The 18456-nt window shown below is 46.3% G+C and overlaps 10 protein-coding genes across 10 annotated transcripts in view; 7 read left to right on the top strand and 3 right to left on the bottom strand.

Annotated features, from left to right (window-relative positions):
• The first annotated feature begins 1081 nt into the window (after window positions 1-1081).
• Window positions 1082-2754, top strand: CYBJADRAFT_167452 (MATE family efflux transporter). The gene has a single exon (XM_020214908.1). It carries the CDS (start codon window positions 1098-1100, stop codon window positions 2733-2735), a length of 1638 nt encoding a protein of 545 aa, XP_020071110.1. The 5' UTR covers window positions 1082-1097; the 3' UTR covers window positions 2736-2754.
• A 491-nt stretch (window positions 2755-3245) lies between these two features.
• On the top strand, window positions 3246-4460 carry SSH4 (Ssh4p; the record flags this gene model as incomplete). The annotated part of the gene is made up of 2 exons (XM_020212049.1): window positions 3246-4172; window positions 4368-4460. Coding segments are annotated over 2 exons (1020 nt in total), but the record flags the coding sequence as incomplete, so codon positions are not given.
• Window positions 4461-4889: 429 nt separating this feature from the next.
• On the bottom strand, window positions 4890-6728 carry RRN3 (rDNA-binding RNA polymerase I transcriptional factor; the record flags this gene model as incomplete). Its single annotated transcript, XM_020212644.1, has 2 exons — window positions 4890-5978; window positions 6012-6728. 2 exons carry the CDS (start codon window positions 6726-6728, stop codon window positions 4890-4892), a joined length of 1806 nt encoding a protein of 601 aa, XP_020071108.1.
• Window positions 6729-7302: 574 nt separating this feature from the next.
• On the top strand, window positions 7303-8550 carry CYBJADRAFT_162240 (uncharacterized protein; the record flags this gene model as incomplete). Its single annotated transcript, XM_020213676.1, has 1 exon — window positions 7303-8550. The coding sequence occupies one exon, from the start codon at window positions 7303-7305 to the stop codon at window positions 8548-8550; it is 1248 nt and encodes a 415-aa protein (XP_020071107.1).
• A 334-nt stretch (window positions 8551-8884) lies between these two features.
• Window positions 8885-10447, top strand: ERG5 (C-22 sterol desaturase; the record flags this gene model as incomplete). The annotated part of the gene is made up of 1 exon (XM_020216859.1): window positions 8885-10447. One exon carries the CDS (start codon window positions 8885-8887, stop codon window positions 10445-10447), a length of 1563 nt encoding a protein of 520 aa, XP_020071106.1.
• An 83-nt stretch (window positions 10448-10530) lies between these two features.
• On the bottom strand, window positions 10531-12306 carry MPP10 (rRNA-processing protein MPP10; the record flags this gene model as incomplete). Its single annotated transcript, XM_020213346.1, has 1 exon — window positions 10531-12306. One exon carries the CDS (start codon window positions 12304-12306, stop codon window positions 10576-10578), a length of 1731 nt encoding a protein of 576 aa, XP_020071105.1. The 3' UTR covers window positions 10531-10575.
• Window positions 12307-12638: 332 nt separating this feature from the next.
• Window positions 12639-14738, top strand: AVT1 (Avt1p). Its single transcript, XM_020214907.1, has one exon. It carries the CDS (start codon window positions 12827-12829, stop codon window positions 14642-14644), a length of 1818 nt encoding a protein of 605 aa, XP_020071104.1. The 5' UTR covers window positions 12639-12826; the 3' UTR covers window positions 14645-14738.
• CYBJADRAFT_167448 (polyadenylate-binding protein) lies at window positions 14379-15388 on the bottom strand. Its single transcript, XM_020214906.1, has one exon. The coding sequence runs from the start codon at window positions 15353-15355 to the stop codon at window positions 14774-14776; it is 582 nt and encodes a 193-aa protein (XP_020071103.1). The 5' UTR covers window positions 15356-15388; the 3' UTR covers window positions 14379-14773.
• Window positions 15389-15738: 350 nt separating this feature from the next.
• Window positions 15739-18177, top strand: CYBJADRAFT_126556 (uncharacterized protein; the record flags this gene model as incomplete). The annotated part of the gene is made up of 2 exons (XM_020212654.1): window positions 15739-15918; window positions 15991-18177. The coding sequence occupies 2 exons, from the start codon at window positions 15739-15741 to the stop codon at window positions 18175-18177; spliced, it is 2367 nt and encodes a 788-aa protein (XP_020071102.1).
• Window positions 18178-18434: 257 nt separating this feature from the next.
• The window catches only part of CYBJADRAFT_189883 (TauD/TfdA dioxygenase family protein), a gene marked incomplete at both ends in the record, with an annotated part of 1404 nt that continues 1382 nt past the window's right edge, over window positions 18435-18456 (top strand). The window contains one exon of the mRNA XM_020217361.1: window positions 18435-18446. Coding sequence (XP_020071101.1) covers window positions 18435-18446 — 12 coding nt within the window. The remainder of the gene's footprint in view (window positions 18447-18456) is intronic.

Raw genomic sequence — 18456 nt, 5'->3', positions numbered from 1 at the left:
GATTATACCTTACAAACTATGACTTGTTATGTCTCATGCTGTATTGATGATTACATGCTCATACCTTGTATATCTCTTAAGTCGAGTATGGACTATTGTTTGGTAAGCTTTGGAGAAAGTCGAAGACCGGTTTGCTATTTTTATTAGTATCATTCTAATGGTATGAAAAATACGAGATAAAAGGTTGGTCCATAAGACTTAGGAAAGGTGGAAATACGGTGGTTCAAAGCGTCCCTTTTAAGCCATTGTGGAAACACCCGAATCTCGACAGTACACAATTCAAGCTGTTCCAATAAAATATGAAAGAGGTGTGACAACTGTTAAGTGCTACAGTAGTTTACAATTCCATTAATTCAACAATAAGTCCGACATTCAAATCCGAAATTCAAATCCGAAACTCCAATGCTACCTATTCGGCTTCTGACATGTCACCCGGCGTAAACCCCGGCCACCACTTGTCAACCTGCCACCTGTCGGCCGGCCACGTTACATAAACCTACAGTGCTAGCTATAACTGCTGTTTTATCCCATTGCAGTCCAACTGCTTCATCCATTGTATTCCAGCTGTTTCATCCCACTGTACTTCCCACTGTTTGTCCACGTATGCACATCAGGCCTGGTTGGCGACACACAGTACGCCTGCTTAGCCACACACAGAACGTTGTAGAGCGAAAAACCCATCGCGCAATTGCCCCATTGGGAAGTACTTCCCCTTCGGGAAACGTAAGCTAGTTGACATTGGTTGGTGACACACGGCGATGAACTCTCTTTTCTTTTTTCTGCTGTATGTGCCCTTGTTGCTACGGCTTCGAATTTTTTTTTAGAGTTAATTTCTTGAAACTCATATTGTTTATTCCATCCTATAAAACTCTTATTCCTGTCCTCTACAACTGTGTTTCGACGTCCGTGTATACAAACCATTGCTGCTGTGCACTCGGAACAAGCAGTGAGCACACTTAGGAGGACGGGAAGAAGCCATGTCGTCATTTCAAGAGCATTCGCATTCGCATCAGTTCAAGCATACGAACAACGCCCGTAGGGCGTCTCTGGTGTATGGCAGCTGGAGTAAAGGAGGGCTATACATTCCCTCAGACTTTATGAGGAAAAAGAACTACATCGACGATGATGAGCAGTGTCCGCTGCTGTCGTCAAGTGCGCCGCAGAGACTGCCATGTCCCCAGATCATTGAAGAGGAGCGAGAGCTGCTGGAAGATAATAAGCTACTACCGAAGAGTGCTATAGGGAGCACCGTTGTCCAGCACACGCTGAGTGAGGACGAGCCATACGTGGAAGATGAAGTTGACAGTGAGGAATGGAGAGAGATCGAACAGATTGAGGATACCTGGGAGGAGGCTGCAGCGAAGGGTGCAGTGAAGACGTCGACGCAGTTCGAGATGAGGGCTTTGACACAGAGCTCGCTACCGTTGGTTGTCACGTTTCTGCTCCAGAACTCCTTCTCGCTGGCGTCGATCTTCTCTGTGGGCCATATAGGTAAGGAGCCACTAGCCGGTATAACTCTGGGCTCGATGACGGCTAATATCACAGGCTTTGCTGCGATTCAAGGCCTCACGACGTGCCTGGATACTCTCTGTTCTCAGGCTTATGGTGCCGGTAAATTCAACCTCGTTGGGTTGCAGTTCATTCGCTGTGCAATCTTTGCCATTACGTGTTTCATTCCGGTGGGCATCGTATGGGTGTGGTTCGCTCCATCGCTGCTGAGACTTTTCGTCCCGGAATCGGAACTCATCGACATTGCTTCAAACTACCTGTGTATTGTTTGTCTTGGAATGCCAGGCTACATTCTCTTTGAGTGTGGGAAGAGATTCTTGCAGTGCCAAGGTGTCTTCCATGCAAGTACGTATGTGTTGTTGATCTGTGCTCCCCTGAATGCATTGATGAATTACCTCTTTGTTTGGCAATTTGGGTTTGGCTATAGAGGTGCACCGGTTGCGGTCATGATTAACTATTGGATCATGCCACTCGGGCTGCTGATATTCGCCCTAGTCAATAAGAAGTGTTTGAAGTGCTGGCCTTCAAATTTCCACATTAAACAGGCATTCGAAAACTGGGGCAAGATGATTGAGTTGGCATTGCCCGGTGTGATTATGGTTGAAGCTGAATTCCTCGGATTCGAGATCATCACAATCATGGCTTCAAATTTGGGAACAGCAGAATTGGCTGCGCAGAGTATTGTTAGTTCCATCTGTGCCCTGGCATACCAAGTGCCCTTTGCGGTATCGATCTCAACAGCAACGAGGGTTGCAAATTACGTTGGTGCTTCTTTACCAGTGAACGCAAGAGTCTGTGCCAGGTCCTCCATGAATCTCGGTCTTTTCATTGGTCTTTTCAACTCTTGTATCGTACTGCTGTTTAGAGAACAAATTGTCCCCATATTCACCGGAGACGAAGACGTTATTGAACAGGTCTATAAGACGATCCCTGTTATCGGATTCATGGAGGTTGTTGACTGTTTAAACGCATGTTCAGCTGGATGTATGAGAGGCGAAGGGCTGCAAAAAATAGGAGGGTTCATAAATATCTTTTCCTTTTACATGATTGGCTTACCACTCTCTTATCTCTTCACATTTCATTTGGGACTCGAGGTCAAAGGCCTATGGCTGGGAATCGTCATTGGCCTTACATCGGTGACGTTTCTACAGGTTTACACCGTGTTCTTCTGGTCCGACTGGGAGAAAGTTGTCGAGGAGGCCAAAAAGAGAAACTCTGAATGTTGAATACCTGGTTTCTCCTCACTACGCTCCATTTTTAATAGACAGTTCTCGTAATATCAACTCTTCGTTGCTCGACGTAGACTCTTTCTCCATATTAGATCCTTACACTCAGATCATAGTACGCTGGAAGTGGAAGTCGCTGTGTTTCGCTACATGCCGAAACAGGAAATGCAACAAAAAAAACGAAATTTCCAAAAAGAGATGAAAATCACGCAGCAAAGAGAACAAAAACTTTTTTTTCGCACCAAACGAAAACGAAAACAAAAACATCAACACTTTTTCTTAGACGTCTGTGACGAGAAGACGAAGAAGAGGGCGGCTAAGACTCAGACGAGGAAGACAGCAGAGAACACGTCAAGCCAGTAACGAGCAACTATGGAATTCAATCTTCAGCAGTTCAACTTTGCTGAGATGCGTGGACTGTTCGACGATGCTGATGCTGATTTCAACCTGACCCTTATCATTGGGCTCGCCACAGGGCTGGGGGTCTTGTTCTTCGTTCTGCTGACGTTGACTATATACTTCACGTTCTTTGCAAGCAACGGTGGCATCTTCCTTGGTTCAAGCTTCAATATCCCTGGTGAGTTTGACGACGAGCAAGGACGGTTGAACGATGAGGCTGAATATCTGCCAAAGCTGAAGGAGCATGAGAGGGAAGCGTACTTCGCTGCTAAGCAGTTTCAGGAGCATTTCCCTCCACAGGCCAATCCTCTGGGTGCCAGCTTGAGTGAGGCTGAGGCTGCACTGATCCGGGACCGTGGTATCCAGTCGTACTCTTTTGAACAGCCTTCGGAGCACAGTTCTGTTCCCTCTGTTATTGTTGAAGATAAGCTTGATGTTCGCTTCACCAGCGCTGAGCCGAACTCTGCTATACTGAACAACCCGCTACCACTCACTGAGAATGATACGGTGTACTTTGAAGTGAAACTGTTTGAACTGCCGGAGGATTCTACAGTGAGCATCGGTGTTGCCACTAAGCCATACCCACTGTTTAGATTACCAGGGTATAACCGTTACTCGATGGCCTACGAATCTACGGGGAAGGTGAGGGTTAATCAACCTTTCTATACCCCAGAAATCTGGGATACCTTTGTTGAAGGTGACGTGATCGGGTGTGGGTTCAAACCACGTTCAGGCACAGTATTCTTCACCCGTAACGGTAAGAAGGTTGTGGAGGCTGCTCATAACGTCAAGTTTGACATGTATCCAATAGTGGGCTCGCAAGGTCCTTCTAAATTGGATGTCAATCTGGGACAATTGGGTTATGTCTTCATCGAGGCTAATGTGAAGAAATGGGGGTTTGGTTCACTATATGGGACCATTGGTATACCTCCAGCATACGGCAATGAGCTAGGCAATGATACTGTTTTGGATAGAGGCGAGGAGCTTCCTCCAAATTATCCTTCTGAAGAGGAAACATTCTTTGGACCACCAGCTTTGGTGGAACAGCAACAACAACACGAGGAGGATGGTCAAGAATTGGAACAGGGACAAGGGCAAGGGCAAGAACAAGCACAGCATCCAGTGAAACAAAACCAAGTGCATGTGTTAGCACATGTGGAACCTATTCCTGAGAATAGACCTACAAAGATCATCAGTAAACCACCGAGCTATACCGATGAACCAAAGGAGGAGCTGAGGGCCTCCACCCCTATTGAAGTTACTGAGTCCTCTGAAAGACTCTATGAGAGGCATTCAAGCACATTTGACCAAGAGAATAATGCTTATGACGCTGGTTCTAGCTCATTGCAGAACATTACCTCACCAGCCGTTGTCGGAGACAGCGATGAGGTAACAGACACTACAGATAAGGTGGATACCCCAATTAATGAAGACCCAATAGCGAAGGAATCACCTACAGAGCCAAGTGTCGAAGCTTCAAACGAATCAACGCCTGAACCTTCACAGAACAAACAAACAACATCGACAAAGTCAAACAAGAGTAAGGCGAAGAAGAAGAAAAGATCAAAGAAGAAAGGGCGTAAGTAGTAATTTAGTCTCTTCCACTGGAAATGGAGCTTGTTCGACGTGTATTTCTGTTCACTCCGTTTGAGCAGTAGTAGACTACAAACGTGTAGTTTTAACAAGACGAAGGCTCTTAGTCAATAGAATCCTTTATTAATCGATTGTCTCTTGTGTCTAGAGAACTAGAGCATCTCATTCGTCTTCATCACTTCCAAGTGCCATTGAATTTCTTCTTATAACTTCCTTTGCCTCGTTAGCCAGGTCGTCAACGTCGGTGTCGCTTTCGTATTCTTTTGCTATTGAGCTCCACTCGATGTATAGCTCTTTGAGATAGCCTCTTGCTGTCTTCAGGAACAACGGATCGAAGGGGAAATACCCTTCCAGGTCAACAAACTGTTGGTGAGCCAGCTGAACAGAAGCTGAACGGTTACTTTCGTTGGAGTTTCCATGGCCAGAAATACCACGTAACCTTTCATTCTTATTCTTTTGGATGATAGAGAAGCAGTAAGCAACGTTTTCCTCCTGTGCAATCTTAGCAAACATGGACACAACAGTTTCATTGCAAAATTTAAGAGGGTTGAACTTGGTGATGAGCATTCTTTGAAAGAATTTGTCCAGTGACAGTTCCCATGAGCAGTCCTCGTTCTTGAAGAGCGAATGTCTGAAGCAAAAGACGTATAGTAGCACTTGAAACGTGGAATAGAACAGCTTGAAACGATCCATGTTCACTGTTACGTCGATTTCAACTTCACGTTCCTCGACATACCTGTTCAACCAACTCATCAGATAGCTTATCACGAACAAGATTTGAGATTTCTGTAACATCTTTGCCCTTGATATATAAGAACTCAAGTACTGTAAAGATTTGATTCTCTTCTCGATGCTGTCATCGGAAGCAAAGCAGAGGTCTATCAAGGTCACAAGAAAGGAGTCCATCAGCTCTGGCGACTGTTGAGTATAGTAAAACAGTATAAACTGTGTGGATTTGGTATAGTATGTTGGCAAAATGTGGGTCTTGAACAGCGACGTTAGCGTGTTGTAGATGGAGATGGCCTGTTCTTCTTCATCTTCGTCGTCAGAATCCATCCGGACCCCTTGCAAGTTGCTAAATGTCAAAGACAGGATTGAATCCAGTTTATCTGAAAGGTCAGTGATATTAGCTACTTGAATTTCATGTTCATTGGTCTCTTCTTCTTCTATCATTTCATCTTCGTCGCTATCTGATTCATCAGGGTCTTCGAAATGGACTCTTTTAGCGTCTTTAACCGTGGCATCGCTCTCCTTATCTAAGACAACATCGTCGGCATCGTCGACATCGTCGTCATCGTGATCGTCGTCACACGATTCTTCGCCTTCATCGTCATCCAAGTCATCCTCAAACTCAGAATCGTCGTCTAGATCGTCCAGCTCATTTTGCAGCTCAACATCGATCTGTATGCATCTTTCCACGATCAACGACCAGATGTTGAATCTCAGCTCTGGACAGTAGTCATTCAGGAGCAATAGATTAGAGACATAGTTAACAATGTCATTTTTACTGTTATGCTTATTTGGGAAGCCCTTAACGAGCTGCTTGGTTATTGAGGGAATCGACGTTGGTATCGTCTTTATGAAGTATCTCAACATTTCATGGTGATATTCAGTCTTCGACACTGCAAGGGTGAACTGCCCTATCAGGATTGAAGAGATCTCACTCCACCACTTCGGCAGATACGAGCACAGTGTCATTATGAATCTCTTGAACACACCGATCACAGCCGAGTCCAAAGTGTACCACTTGTGATAGTTTATGATGGCTAACAATATGGCATTTGCGCCCTTGGAATCCAGCTTAGAAATGTTATTTGTCAAGATTATCAGTATAACACTCAAGTTCTTCGGTTTGATGGCCTCTGGGTGGGATCTCGGCAGAGATATCTGGCTGGCTAGAGTGTCCAGCTGGACAGCACTCGTACTCGCACTCGTCGTAGCAGCGCCATTGGCAGCTGAGTCCAGTGACTCCAGCGCAGATTTGATATACGATTTGTACATATTCAGGTGGAACTCGTCGCCATCCTCCTCATCCTCCTCCACCAACGTGTCCACCACCCCGTGCTCACCCCCCTGGTCATACCTCATCTTCTTCGCAGCGTGAGACATCACTACCTCATCGCCCTCATCCTCCTCGCGTGATCGCTTGAAATGGTCCTTCTGGCGGTCTATCGACATCATTTTACTACAGGCTCTTCGTATGTGTTCACTGGTTCATTCGGCACGCGCTTCAAATCCGTCGTCTATCTGTTCTATACGGATCCAATTGCCTATAATCAACAACAAAAGAGGAGATGGATGAGAGAGAAAGGGGGATTAAATAAGGGAAAAAAAATTTTAGTAGCACACGCACAGGAGAAAAAAAATCTGTGGCTTTTTGCCCGAACCGGATCTTACGTAAGCGATGGGTCCGGGTGTTTCTTTTTTGTGTCCGTTGCCCTGGTTTCACAAAAAGTGAAACTCCGCGAAGGCTAAAACACAAAATCGTAAACAAACAACAAAGTCAGACGAAGAAGTTGATTCGATCATACGAACGTCGACTGGCTCCCACTGGCCCAAAGAACACACTGCTGTAATGGACTATACACCTTCGCCTGCTAAGATCAACAAGGAGTTTGCCTTTCTAGACAATTCGATAGACACCGGAGTGCGCTCTGAAAGGACGAGAGGATCGCCTTTGAAGCCCATGAGGGATGACTCGTTGAACAACTTACAGAAGAGGTTCTTCGACAAGTACAGCGGGTTCAAGCCTGCAAAGGGCCGGATGGCGCTGGTGGATGAACAAACGACGGATCGTTTGTTCAAAGTTGTGCCTCAGAGGGTGCCTGTTGACGACGGTGTGAAGATCAGCTCGAACATGATTGAAAAGATCATTAGGGAGAACGAGTCCTTGCAGAGACAAGTTTCCAAGTTGAAGCAGGAGCGAGATGTGACTCAGACTTTTGCCAAGGGGCTAAAGGACAAATTGATCAAGTATAGACAGTCGAATGAACGGCTTACGGGGGAGTTGGAGCGGTTGGAGAGGTTGCATTCTGCTAAGGAGGATGAGATATTGGCGCTGCGTGTTAAGAACGAGCAGCTGGAGTCTGAACTGGAGCTGAAAGCCACTGTCGAGAGCCCCATTGCGAGTGTTCCTGCGAGCATCTTCCCCCAGGATACCAGCAAAGCTCAAGAACCGGCCAATACGGCTGGAGCAACAGCCAGTGAAGTGGAAGAGCTAGCTAGCAAGGTGGAAGAACCAGTCAAAGTGCAAGAACCAGTCAAAATGCAAGAACCAGTCAAAGTGCAAGAACCAGTCAAAGTGCAAGAACCAGTCACAGTGCAAGAACCAGTCACCAAAGTGCAAGAACCGGCCAGTGAAGTGGAAGAACGCATCAAAGCCCTACAGTCGCAAATCATCCAGATATCGGAGAAGGATACCGAAAGGTTCCAGTACATCAAACACGAGATCGACTCACTAAGGGACATCCTGCTCAACCCCCGCGAGGACAGCTCAGAAGCACCTGCCCCAGAGCCCAACGGTAGAATCTCCGAGGACGACTGGATCATCCGGGAAACCGACGAGGTTGAGCAGCTCCAGCAAGAAGTACTACGCATTCAACGCAAGCTCCAGATACGCGAGGACAACTTGAGACGCAAGACTGAATTGAAGGAACAGCTAAGGGAATTGAGTGGTCAATTGGACAATCAAAGTGCCTGCGCCACCACAACAACGAACCACAGCCTCCCTCCAAAGACAAGCTGCACCGTGTGTCCAGGCTCGACGGACAAGGAGTCGTCGGAAGCACCACACTTCCACATAAACGGAACCAAGTGGTACTGACCTCCAACCGCACAGCACGTTAGTATCATCAGATGTTATCGAAACAATGTATTACGTAATGTCTTCTTTCCCAAAACGGAATCTTTCCTAATCGGGAAGTTTCCCCCTTTGTTTATTTTTCACGCTTTTGTGGTTTTTCCTCTCGCTTCGCTAAACGAGCAAAACGAACCATTTGCTCCCACATCGCTTAAATTTTTCTCGTTTCTTCACTCCAACTCTCTCCCTTTTACTCCCTTCAGCTCAACCAAAACTCGCTAAGAACGCCTCCCAGAACAAGAAGAAGATGTCTGCTGGAGCTCAGTTTCTGTCGCTAAACACCACCTTCGACTCGCCGATGTTGCAGAGGGTCCAGTCCACTGCTGAGCCGATTGTGGACCGGTTATCAGCTCTGGTCGGACCGATAACATGGACCAAGATCATCGTGACGTTGATTGCGCTGGTGCTTGTGTGGGACCAGGTGTCGTACCAGTTGAAGAAGGGCTCGATTGCTGGGCCTGCGTGGAAGATGTGGCCAATCATTGGGCCGTTTATGGAGTCGCTGGACCCGAAGTTTGAGGAGTACCAGGCCAAGTGGGCCTCCGGTGCGCTGTCCTGTGTGTCTGTCTTCCACAAGTTTGTTGTGATTGCTTCCGACAGGGACCTGGCTCGTAAGATCTTCCAGAGCCCTAAGTATGTGAAGCCGTGTGTTGTTGACGTTGCGGTGAAGATCCTGAGACCTTCTAACTGGGTCTTTCTGGATGGCCAGGCCCACGTCGACTATAGAAGGGGGTTGAACGGTCTGTTCACCAAACAGGCGCTTTCCCAGTACATTCCAGGACTGGAGGTCATGATGGACAAGTACATTGACAGATTCAGAGAGATCTCTAAGGAGGAGCCTGTGATTTTCTTCCACGAGTTCAGAGAGATGATGTGTGGACTGTCTCTGAAGGCATTCTGTGGTGATTACATCACGGAAGCACAGATTAAAAAGGTTGCTGACGACTACTACCTGGTCACTGCTGCTATGGAGCTGGTCAACTTCCCAATCATCTTGCCGTTCACCAAGACTTGGTATGGTAAGAGAACTGCTGATATGGCCATGAAGATCTTTGCTGACTGTGCCGGTGAGGCGAAGAAGCACATCTCCTCAGGTGGTGAGCCTACTTGTGTTATGGATAATTGGATCAAGTTGATGTACGATGCCCAGGCTGCGAAGGAGAAGAACCCAGATTCTAAATTGAGAGTGCGTATGTTTTCGAACAAGGAAATCTCTGAGGCGATCTTCACTTTCCTCTTTGCCTCCCAAGATGCATCGTCATCGTTGGCTTGTTGGTTATTCCAGATCGTTGCCGACCGTCCAGATATCCAGAAGAAGATCAGAGAAGAACAGCTCCAAATCCGTAATAATGATCCAAATGTCCCATTGACTATGGACTTGATCGACAAGATGACATACACATCACAGGTTGTCAAAGAGGCACTCCGTTACAGACCTCCAGTGTTGATGGTTCCATACGTTGTTAAGCAAAAGTTTGCCGTGACACAGGACTATACAGCACCAAAGGGTGCTATGTTGATTCCAACATTATACCCTGCATTACACGACCCAGAAGTTTACGAGAATCCTGATGACTTCATCCCAGAGCGTTGGGAGGAAGGCTCCCCTGCTTGGGAAGCTTCAAAGAACTGGCTTGTGTTTGGTGTCGGTCCTCATGTCTGCTTGGGTCAAACATATGTGTACACCACCTTTGCAGGATTATTGGGTAAGATGGTTTTGCATAACGATTTGCATCACAAGGTTACAGATCTTTCAGAGGAGATTAAGGTGTTTGCTACCATCTTCCCTAAGGATGATTTGTTGTTGCAAGTCACAGAGAGAGATCCATTTGCTCCAACAGAGGTTCCAAATGAAGCATGATTATATCTCACTCTATTTTTTTCATCTTTTTTTATATATATACACGTATATACACAATACGACTTTATACATTTGTTAACAATGACTTTATTTATCGACAACATGGATTTTGTACGTTTATATATATATCATAACTTCAAGGAAGATGTGCCCTGTTGGACTTTATCCTTCTTAACGTTACCCTCAACATCACGTCTTTGGCCCTTTGAGTCGATAACTGTAACGTTCTTAGCCTTCGATAGAGTCTCGATAACCTGTTGTTTCTTTGACTTCTTAACAGGATTCTGCTCTCTTTCTTTGAACTCCTTGGAACGCTTACGCTTGTTAGCACGTCTCATTCTCTGCTTGTCCTCACGAGTCAATTCATCTCTGCTGAACACTGTACCTGATTTCAATTGGATTTCGTTACCGTCACCACTACGTGTGGCATTGTAAATCTCCTGTGGGGCTAGTGTTGAGCCTGTGGACTGCGTGAGAGGTTGAGCATCTTCCATCGATATGGTTGGTGCATTGACCTTGATGTCGATAGATTTCTGTGCTGGTTTAGGAATGAAATGAGCAGAACTTAGAGCATCCAGTTTATAGGAAATGGAAGCAAACAGGTCTTTCACTTCGTCATGAGCTCTTTGTAGTTCTTCACTGATTTCACCATCCTGTTCCTGCTTGTATTCATTCTCGTATAGCTCAGCGAGCGACTTGGAGGACTTCTCCTCACTCAGCTGGAACGACGACGAAGGCTTGAAGTTTGTAACATCGGAAATGATACGCCTTGGTAAGTCATCAAAGTTGCCCTCTTTGATTCTTCTTCTGATCATCTCTTCCAAGGACTCGGTGACGTCTTTAGTTATCACTGGAACAGGTTTGGCAGTTCTTTCGAATTCCAAATCCTCATCCAGCAGAGAATCAGTAGGACGGTCCTTGGCTTTAGTTTCACCCTTCATGGCCCATTTCTTCTCTGCGATGGCTTCGTTTTCCAATTTGGCAATTTCCTGCTGGATAGCTAGCTGCTGACGTTCAAAACTCGACAGATTCTTCTCCTCCTGGTGCTCCTCCTCTTGTACAACATCTTCGTCGTCGAATAGATCCAACATTGCTGATTTCATACCATCTTCAAAGTCATCCTCGTTGAGCTCAGGTTCCTCCTCGGTTTTTTTTGCTTTCTTGTTCTTCTTACTGCCAGCCTTCTTATAATCTGATTTCAGTTCCTTTGGCTTTGCAAAGAAATCGTCATAGTATGCCACTTCGTCATCATCCGAGTCTGGGATATCACCGAAGTAGTCAACATCATCCTCGTCATTGAGATCACCACCCTGTTCCCTTTCCTGGTCCAGAATCTGCTTGTTGAAGTCGTCGATGGAGAAAAACCCATCGTTCAGGCCAAAAACATCTTTCTTGTCCTCCACGGGTTCACCTTTCGCTGTCGAAGCCTCTGGGGAGTTCTCTTCGCCCTCTGAGATTGGCTCCTCTTCATAGTCATCTTCACCATCGAATTCAGCGTGCTGGGCCTCATCGTCGCTTTCTTCCCCGACTTCCTCGCTTCCACTGCCATCTTCACTGCCATCGTCGCTGCCATCGTCGCTGTCACCTTCATCCTCGCTTCCGCCTTTCACACCAGCAGCACCCTTCAGGCTTGGAAGCTTATCAAAGAGCAGCTCTTCAGTAACATTATCCAGTATGATCTTGGCCTGTTGCCACACCTGTGAAGCATCCAGTCCGTCAATATAAATCTCATCAAGAACGGAGTGGCCCTTTGTAATCGGGTCAATAATGCCCTTCACCAGCGCCAGAAACTCAGACGACTCCACCGACGAGTCAAGCAGCTGCGTAGGATCGCTCGTGAGCTTTTCAATCAACGACATCCCGGTACAAATGAAACCAATCTAACCAATCAGCAGAGAGATGAAGAGGTGAATATCAAAAAAAAATTAAGCGATGAGATGAGCATTTCCAAAAGAGCTTCGAAAGCGAGCCGAGTGAAAATTTATGCCCTCGGTGTGCTGCCCCTTAACCAATTCTTACGTAATCAAAAACTTCTTTCGGAAAAATCCCATCGGAAAAACTTCATGCGGTGTCCGGGTGTTGTGGTGTCCGGGTGGCTGCATTTACAGTTTGAGATCTTCCGACCCCTTTCGATTTGTTTACATTTTACAATCTCGTCTGTTGATCTCTTCTTCAACAGCTTGCTATTCCACTCTTCACGACGAAAACACCGGGGAAAAGCCCATCTAAAGAGTGGAAAAGACGCCTTTCTTGAGGAAAGCGAGCTATTTGTGTGTGCTTTTGTCTCTCTCCGCCGTCTTCTCTCGCAAGTGACGACCGCTTATCACCAGATCTGTCCTGGGGAATAAAGCAAAGCAGCAACGGATATAAACAAAACCAATGGTGTCTCCAGTTGACGGCTCGCCAAGGGTGCCAGGATCGCCTGGACCGGGCTCTTCTGCTTCAAGAGCTCAGAATATCAACTACAGGGAATCGCACGATTCCTTGCACCCCAACTTCATCGCAATTCCAGTGGAAAGAACACCCCATTCTGTTCGTCTGCGTCGTGACTCTCTGCTTCACAACCCTCTCGGCTCTTTCAAAGGTGTGAACTCGCTTGGGCGATTTGCATCCTCGTTCTCGAGAGCCCAGTCGTTCAGGACGATCGAGCCTCTGTCGCAGCACTCGAGATCGTACTTTAGGGATAACGATGAGCTCTTTGATAGAGATACGCTGGCGCCGTCGTACCACGGCCAGAGGCTCTCCACTGTGGTCCAGCGAAACGAGTTTGAGCCCTTGAGACCGAAGCCAAGCAACGATAGCATAGCCATTGACGAGCAGGGTGACTACGACGCTATTGATGACAGTTCATTCGTCCAGAGCTATAGATCCCCTTCTGTGTACTCATACGGTGCCACGGGGAACTTGATTGGAGGTGACGCAAGCTCCTTCACCGGCTTCCAAGAGGCTACGCCTCTTGTCCTGAAGAAAGTGGAAGCCAAGGGGAAAGTGGTGACCGTGATCGCAGGTCAATCCACTGCTCCGCAGACGATTTTCAACTCCGTTAACGTGCTCATCGGTATTGGGCTCTTAGCATTGCCATTGGGATTATCCCACTCTGGTTGGTTACTCGGTATACCAGCCTTGGCTCTTTGTGCTTACTTGACTTTCAACTCTGCTGAACTCCTGTCCCGTTGTATGGATACAGATCCAACTCTTATGACTTATTCGGATTTGGCATACGTGACCTTTGGTCCAAAGGGTAGAGCTCTAATTTCGCTTCTATTCTCTCTTGACCTTATGGCAAGCGGTGTTTCACTTATTGTGCTGTTTGCGGACTCACTTAACGCATTGTTCCCCTCGATCTCGATCATTCATTTCAAAGTCATCGCCTTCTTGGTGTTAACCCCACCTTCCTTCTTACCTCTAAACATCCTCAGTCTTGTGAGTTTGGCAGGTATCACTTCAACCATTGGTGTTGTAATTGTGATTTTCCTCTGTGGTTTCACTAAATCAACATCACCGGGTTCGCTCATCGAGTTCGCCACTACAAACATGTTTCCAAACTCCATCCCTGATGCTCTTATTGCTATTGGAATTCTGATGGCTCCATTTGGTGGCCATGCAATCTTTCCAAATTTGAAAGTTGATATGAGACATCCTCATAAGTTTAAAGATTGTTTGAAGGTGACATACTCTATCACGTTTCTGACGGATATGTCAATGGCAATCATTGGATTCCTAATGTTTGGTGATGCTGTTAAGGATGAAATCACAAAGAGTGTTTTGTTGACAAAGGGTTATCCACAATTTACATATTGGCTAATCTGTGCGTTGATGGCCACCGTTCCATTCTCTAAGACACCATTGAATGCTCGTCCAATCATCTCTATTTTTGATATGGCCTTGAGATTACAAGACATCTCTGAGTTCAAAGGGTTGGCTTATGGGTGGAGATTAACGCTCAAGATCTCTGTTCGCATCTTTGTCAACGCCTTATTCGTCATCATTGCCATAATGTTCCCTGCATTTGATAAGATTATAGCATTTATGGGGGCTGGTTTATGTTTCCTCTTATGTTTGATCCTTCCTGCCATCTTTTACATGACCATCTGTAAAGACACCATCACCAACAGGGAAAGAGTTGAATGCTGGATAATCATAGTGTTCAGTGCCATATTCTCAGTTGTTGGTACTACAGCAGCAATATTGTATTGAAATAGTACATAGTTATTGTCTTGCGACATCCTAGAAAGTCTCAACAACGGGTAACATTGTTTAATACACAAATTACACACAACAGCTGGAATCATTATACACATAATGTACAGGTAGTTTTCTTTTTGCTTAGTAAGGGTTAAATCTACCGCGTCCACGAGCTCTAAATCCACCACGTCCACGTCCTCTACCACGTCCTCTACCACGACCATAACCTGGAACGTTTGTTCTCTTTGGTGCCACTTTCAAGTTTCTCCCTCTAAAGACAGAATCGTTGAGTAACAACGATTCCGTGACGGCAGCAGGCTCGGCAAATTCGATATAGGCGAATCCCTTTGGTTGGCCTGTGAATTTGTTCAAGAGGATAGTCACTCTGTTGATCACACCAACCGATTGGAAATGCCTTTGCAGCTCTTCGGGACTCGACTCGTAGTCCACATTTCCCACGTAGATGGACCGCGCATCAACATCAGACGCTTGTTCTGACACATCCTGTTCCTGTTGAGCTAGTTGCTGTTGAAGCTCTCGTAGTTTGATGGAGTCGGCATCCAGCAAGCTTTCCACGGGTTGCTGCTGTTGTTGCTGCTCCACAGCCTGTTGCTCCACAGGCTGTTGTTGCTGCTCTTGAGGGTTCTCCCCTGGTATTTCCAGCGGAGCTGGTGCAGCTGGTGCTACCTCCGTTAATTGCTGTGCTGATGCCTCGTCGCTCATATCTGTAAAATACAACCACGGGCCCTCGTCTCTGTTTCTCCTCCGCCTTTGCTTCGTCGTCGCCGTGGTGGGAGCCCATTTTGGAAAGGAAGCTCTATTTTTTCGTGATAAACCCGAACACCCACACACCCGAACACCTAAACACCCAAACATTTATACATCCAAACACCTAAACACCCGCACACCCAATATGTCACTTGCCGAGAAGCATCAACATCTTAATCCCCCTTCATCGTCTATTGCTCCATCTCAGCGGCCTTCTCTCCTTCTCTCACCAGGCTGATCTCTACCGAAGAACAATGATATGTGTGGCTTACTTCGCTATACTATGGTGCGTGCTTTGTATCTCAACAAGTGCAGCACTGCCATCGAGCCGGACCAACATGAATGTGGAAGACACGCTCTCCGAGGACCCTGTGACGGTGATAGATATTCTGTCGAATAGCGTGGAGTTCTCGTACTTCCTGAGACAGTTGCAACGGAGCATGCTGGTTCCTTATCTCAATCAACTGAATAACTTCACATTGGTGGCGCCAACAAACTCTGCCTTTGCCAGATCCGCGGTGAAGAGCGGTGATGGTGGTGGTGGTGACGATGATAGCTTAGAAACAATGAACTTGCCAATACTCACCAAGGAGCAGTTCCAGAGGTACATCGTCAACAATACCAGGTCATTTTCACGACTGAAGGGGGTGCACATCCTTGAAACCATGCCGTTGGCTGGTTCGCCAGTGATGCCTATCAAGTTCCAAACAGTGGATGACGAGAACCATTACATCAATGGCATTGACGTTGTGGAGCTGGATCTCCACGCTGACGATCAGGATGCTTACGTGCAAGGAATAGACAAAGCCTTGCCCCTGGCACACTGTATCGACGACGTTGTCTCAAACCTACCCAACAGCTATATCTTCAACTCCCTTGCCTCGACTGCCTTCAACTTATCAGGCAAGACTGTGCTGGTACCCATTGATAGTACGTTCAACTTGGAGGAGCACCAGTTAAACTATCTGTTATCATCGTATGGAGTGGAGGATAACAGGCGAATCATGGGCTCGTTGCTTATAGAGGGTATATATGGAGGTGATGGACTGAATACTACGGTTTTGGATCACAACGGGTACCCTCTGTCGATCAGTTCCTCGAATGATGGCTCGAAATTCATCATAAACAACACAGTCGCCTCCATTCAGTCCAATATATTGGCACAGGATGCACTGGTCCATGTGTTTGATTCAAAAGCTGTCGTTCAGGACGTTGAATGGAACGCTATGAAGACACTTGTCGGCTTAGAAGCTATCAGCTTTGTCGAAGAATTGATATTGCAAGACCTTGACGAGCTGATAACGGATAACTCATTGGAGCAGACGATATTCTACCCTGTTGACTCGAACCAGGTGTCGATAGCTTCAAAATCTTCAAATCTCTACCATTTCGTCACGGAAAGGATACCCTCAATCCAGGATATTACAAAGACATTGTACAATACAAGATTTTGCAATACAAAGAAGCTGGGATCCTCTTGTCAGAGGATCAAAGCTAAGAAGGTTGGTGAGAATGCGGTGATGCTGAACGGGAATGTGCTTATTGAGAAGGGCCCCTATACTGTTGGAAATACAACAATCTTTTTAACAGATGAAGACCTGAGAACTCCAAACGACATCGTCTCATCGGTTAATTCGATATTACACTGCTCTAAATCGTTATCATTCCTAGAGAGCTTGGGACTACAAAAGTTGGCCAATAACCACCTTGGTTATACGTTGTTCCTACCTTGTTTCAACTCCTGGGAAGATTATACCCTCACCCTGAACTTTCTGAAGAAGAACATGACTGCTCTGGAGTTTCTGATGAGGAACCATATGCTAAATGGGTTGCTCTATACTGATTTCACAGATGATGAGGTTGAGCTCACCAATTTGAATGGTTTGCCTGTGGATATCAAATACGATGGAGAAGACAGCGACGGCCAGCTTTTGAAGTTGAAATACAATGACGATAACCTGGTGTTGAGAGGTGAGAAGGATATCATCTTCAACCAAGGTGTTATCCATCCTTTGAACCAACTAATCATTCCAGAGGAACTTGACATCTCACTGGGAGATATACTGAAATCGTCAGACGCAGACCTCTTCCTACAGTTCATTTCCCAGTTCCCAGACTTGGAGACGGCACTGTATCACGATGATTACTCGATCTTGCTACCATCAACATCCTCTCTCTCTGATCTGAGTGGGCTGGACTCAAACACAACCCTGGAGGAATTCCTGCAACTTCATATTATATCCCCACAATCCATTGAGAACCTCTACAACTGTGACGGCCCAATCGTCACTCTCAACAAGAGGGCCAACCTAACGTGTAAACAGCTCAGTGGCATCCATTCTTTCCTACAAGTCGATAACGGTGCAGATAACGGTGTAAGAATCCTGAACAGAGGCTGTACTTCGACATTGAAAAGTACATGTGTCTATTCCATCGACAGACCAATCTCATTGAAGTGGATAGACAATAACGACCATTTACACATCTCTTTACCAGGGCTTGCGGTTGGACTGGGTATCATTCTCGGATCAGTTCTCATGGTTTCGCTGTTGGGATGTCTAATGCTTGTCCTCTTCAGCAAATCGAAGAAGTCCGCAGACACTGAGAGCCATGGCTCCAGGCCCAACTCAACACATTCTGAATGTAATGAGAACACAGCGTTGTTATCAGAATCACAGCCTGATAATCAGGTTTATAACAGTTTTGAGAGCGGGTACTCTTCAAACACTCGAGTTAACCCAATTACATTCTCCAAGAAGACGTCACCAGTGAACTAAGCCGTCTTCCCTATACACTGTCCTATATAAGCTACTGCTACTACTCACCTGATCCCAATCATTTCACTTCATCCATGCGTATCAAACCATGCTATCGGCTGCCTCTACTCGAAGAGGTTGAAAGCCGACACACATTGGTGTGGAAACGCATAGGTGTGGCTTCTTATCATCATCACCATTGTGGGGATATAAGCGGACCGACATTTAGCCTAGCTGGAAAACAATTATCGCGTTATCACCAGAGCTGGGGAGTCCATATGGCCATCTTAGTAAGCGATA

This window comes from Cyberlindnera jadinii (assembly GCF_001661405.1).
Source record: "Cyberlindnera jadinii NRRL Y-1542 unplaced genomic scaffold CYBJAscaffold_5, whole genome shotgun sequence".
Lineage (NCBI taxonomy): Eukaryota > Fungi > Ascomycota > Saccharomycetes > Phaffomycetales > Wickerhamomycetaceae > Williopsis > Williopsis jadinii.
The sequence above is the reverse complement of the archived record's forward strand: the minus strand, read 5'-3'. Positions and strand labels throughout refer to the sequence as shown.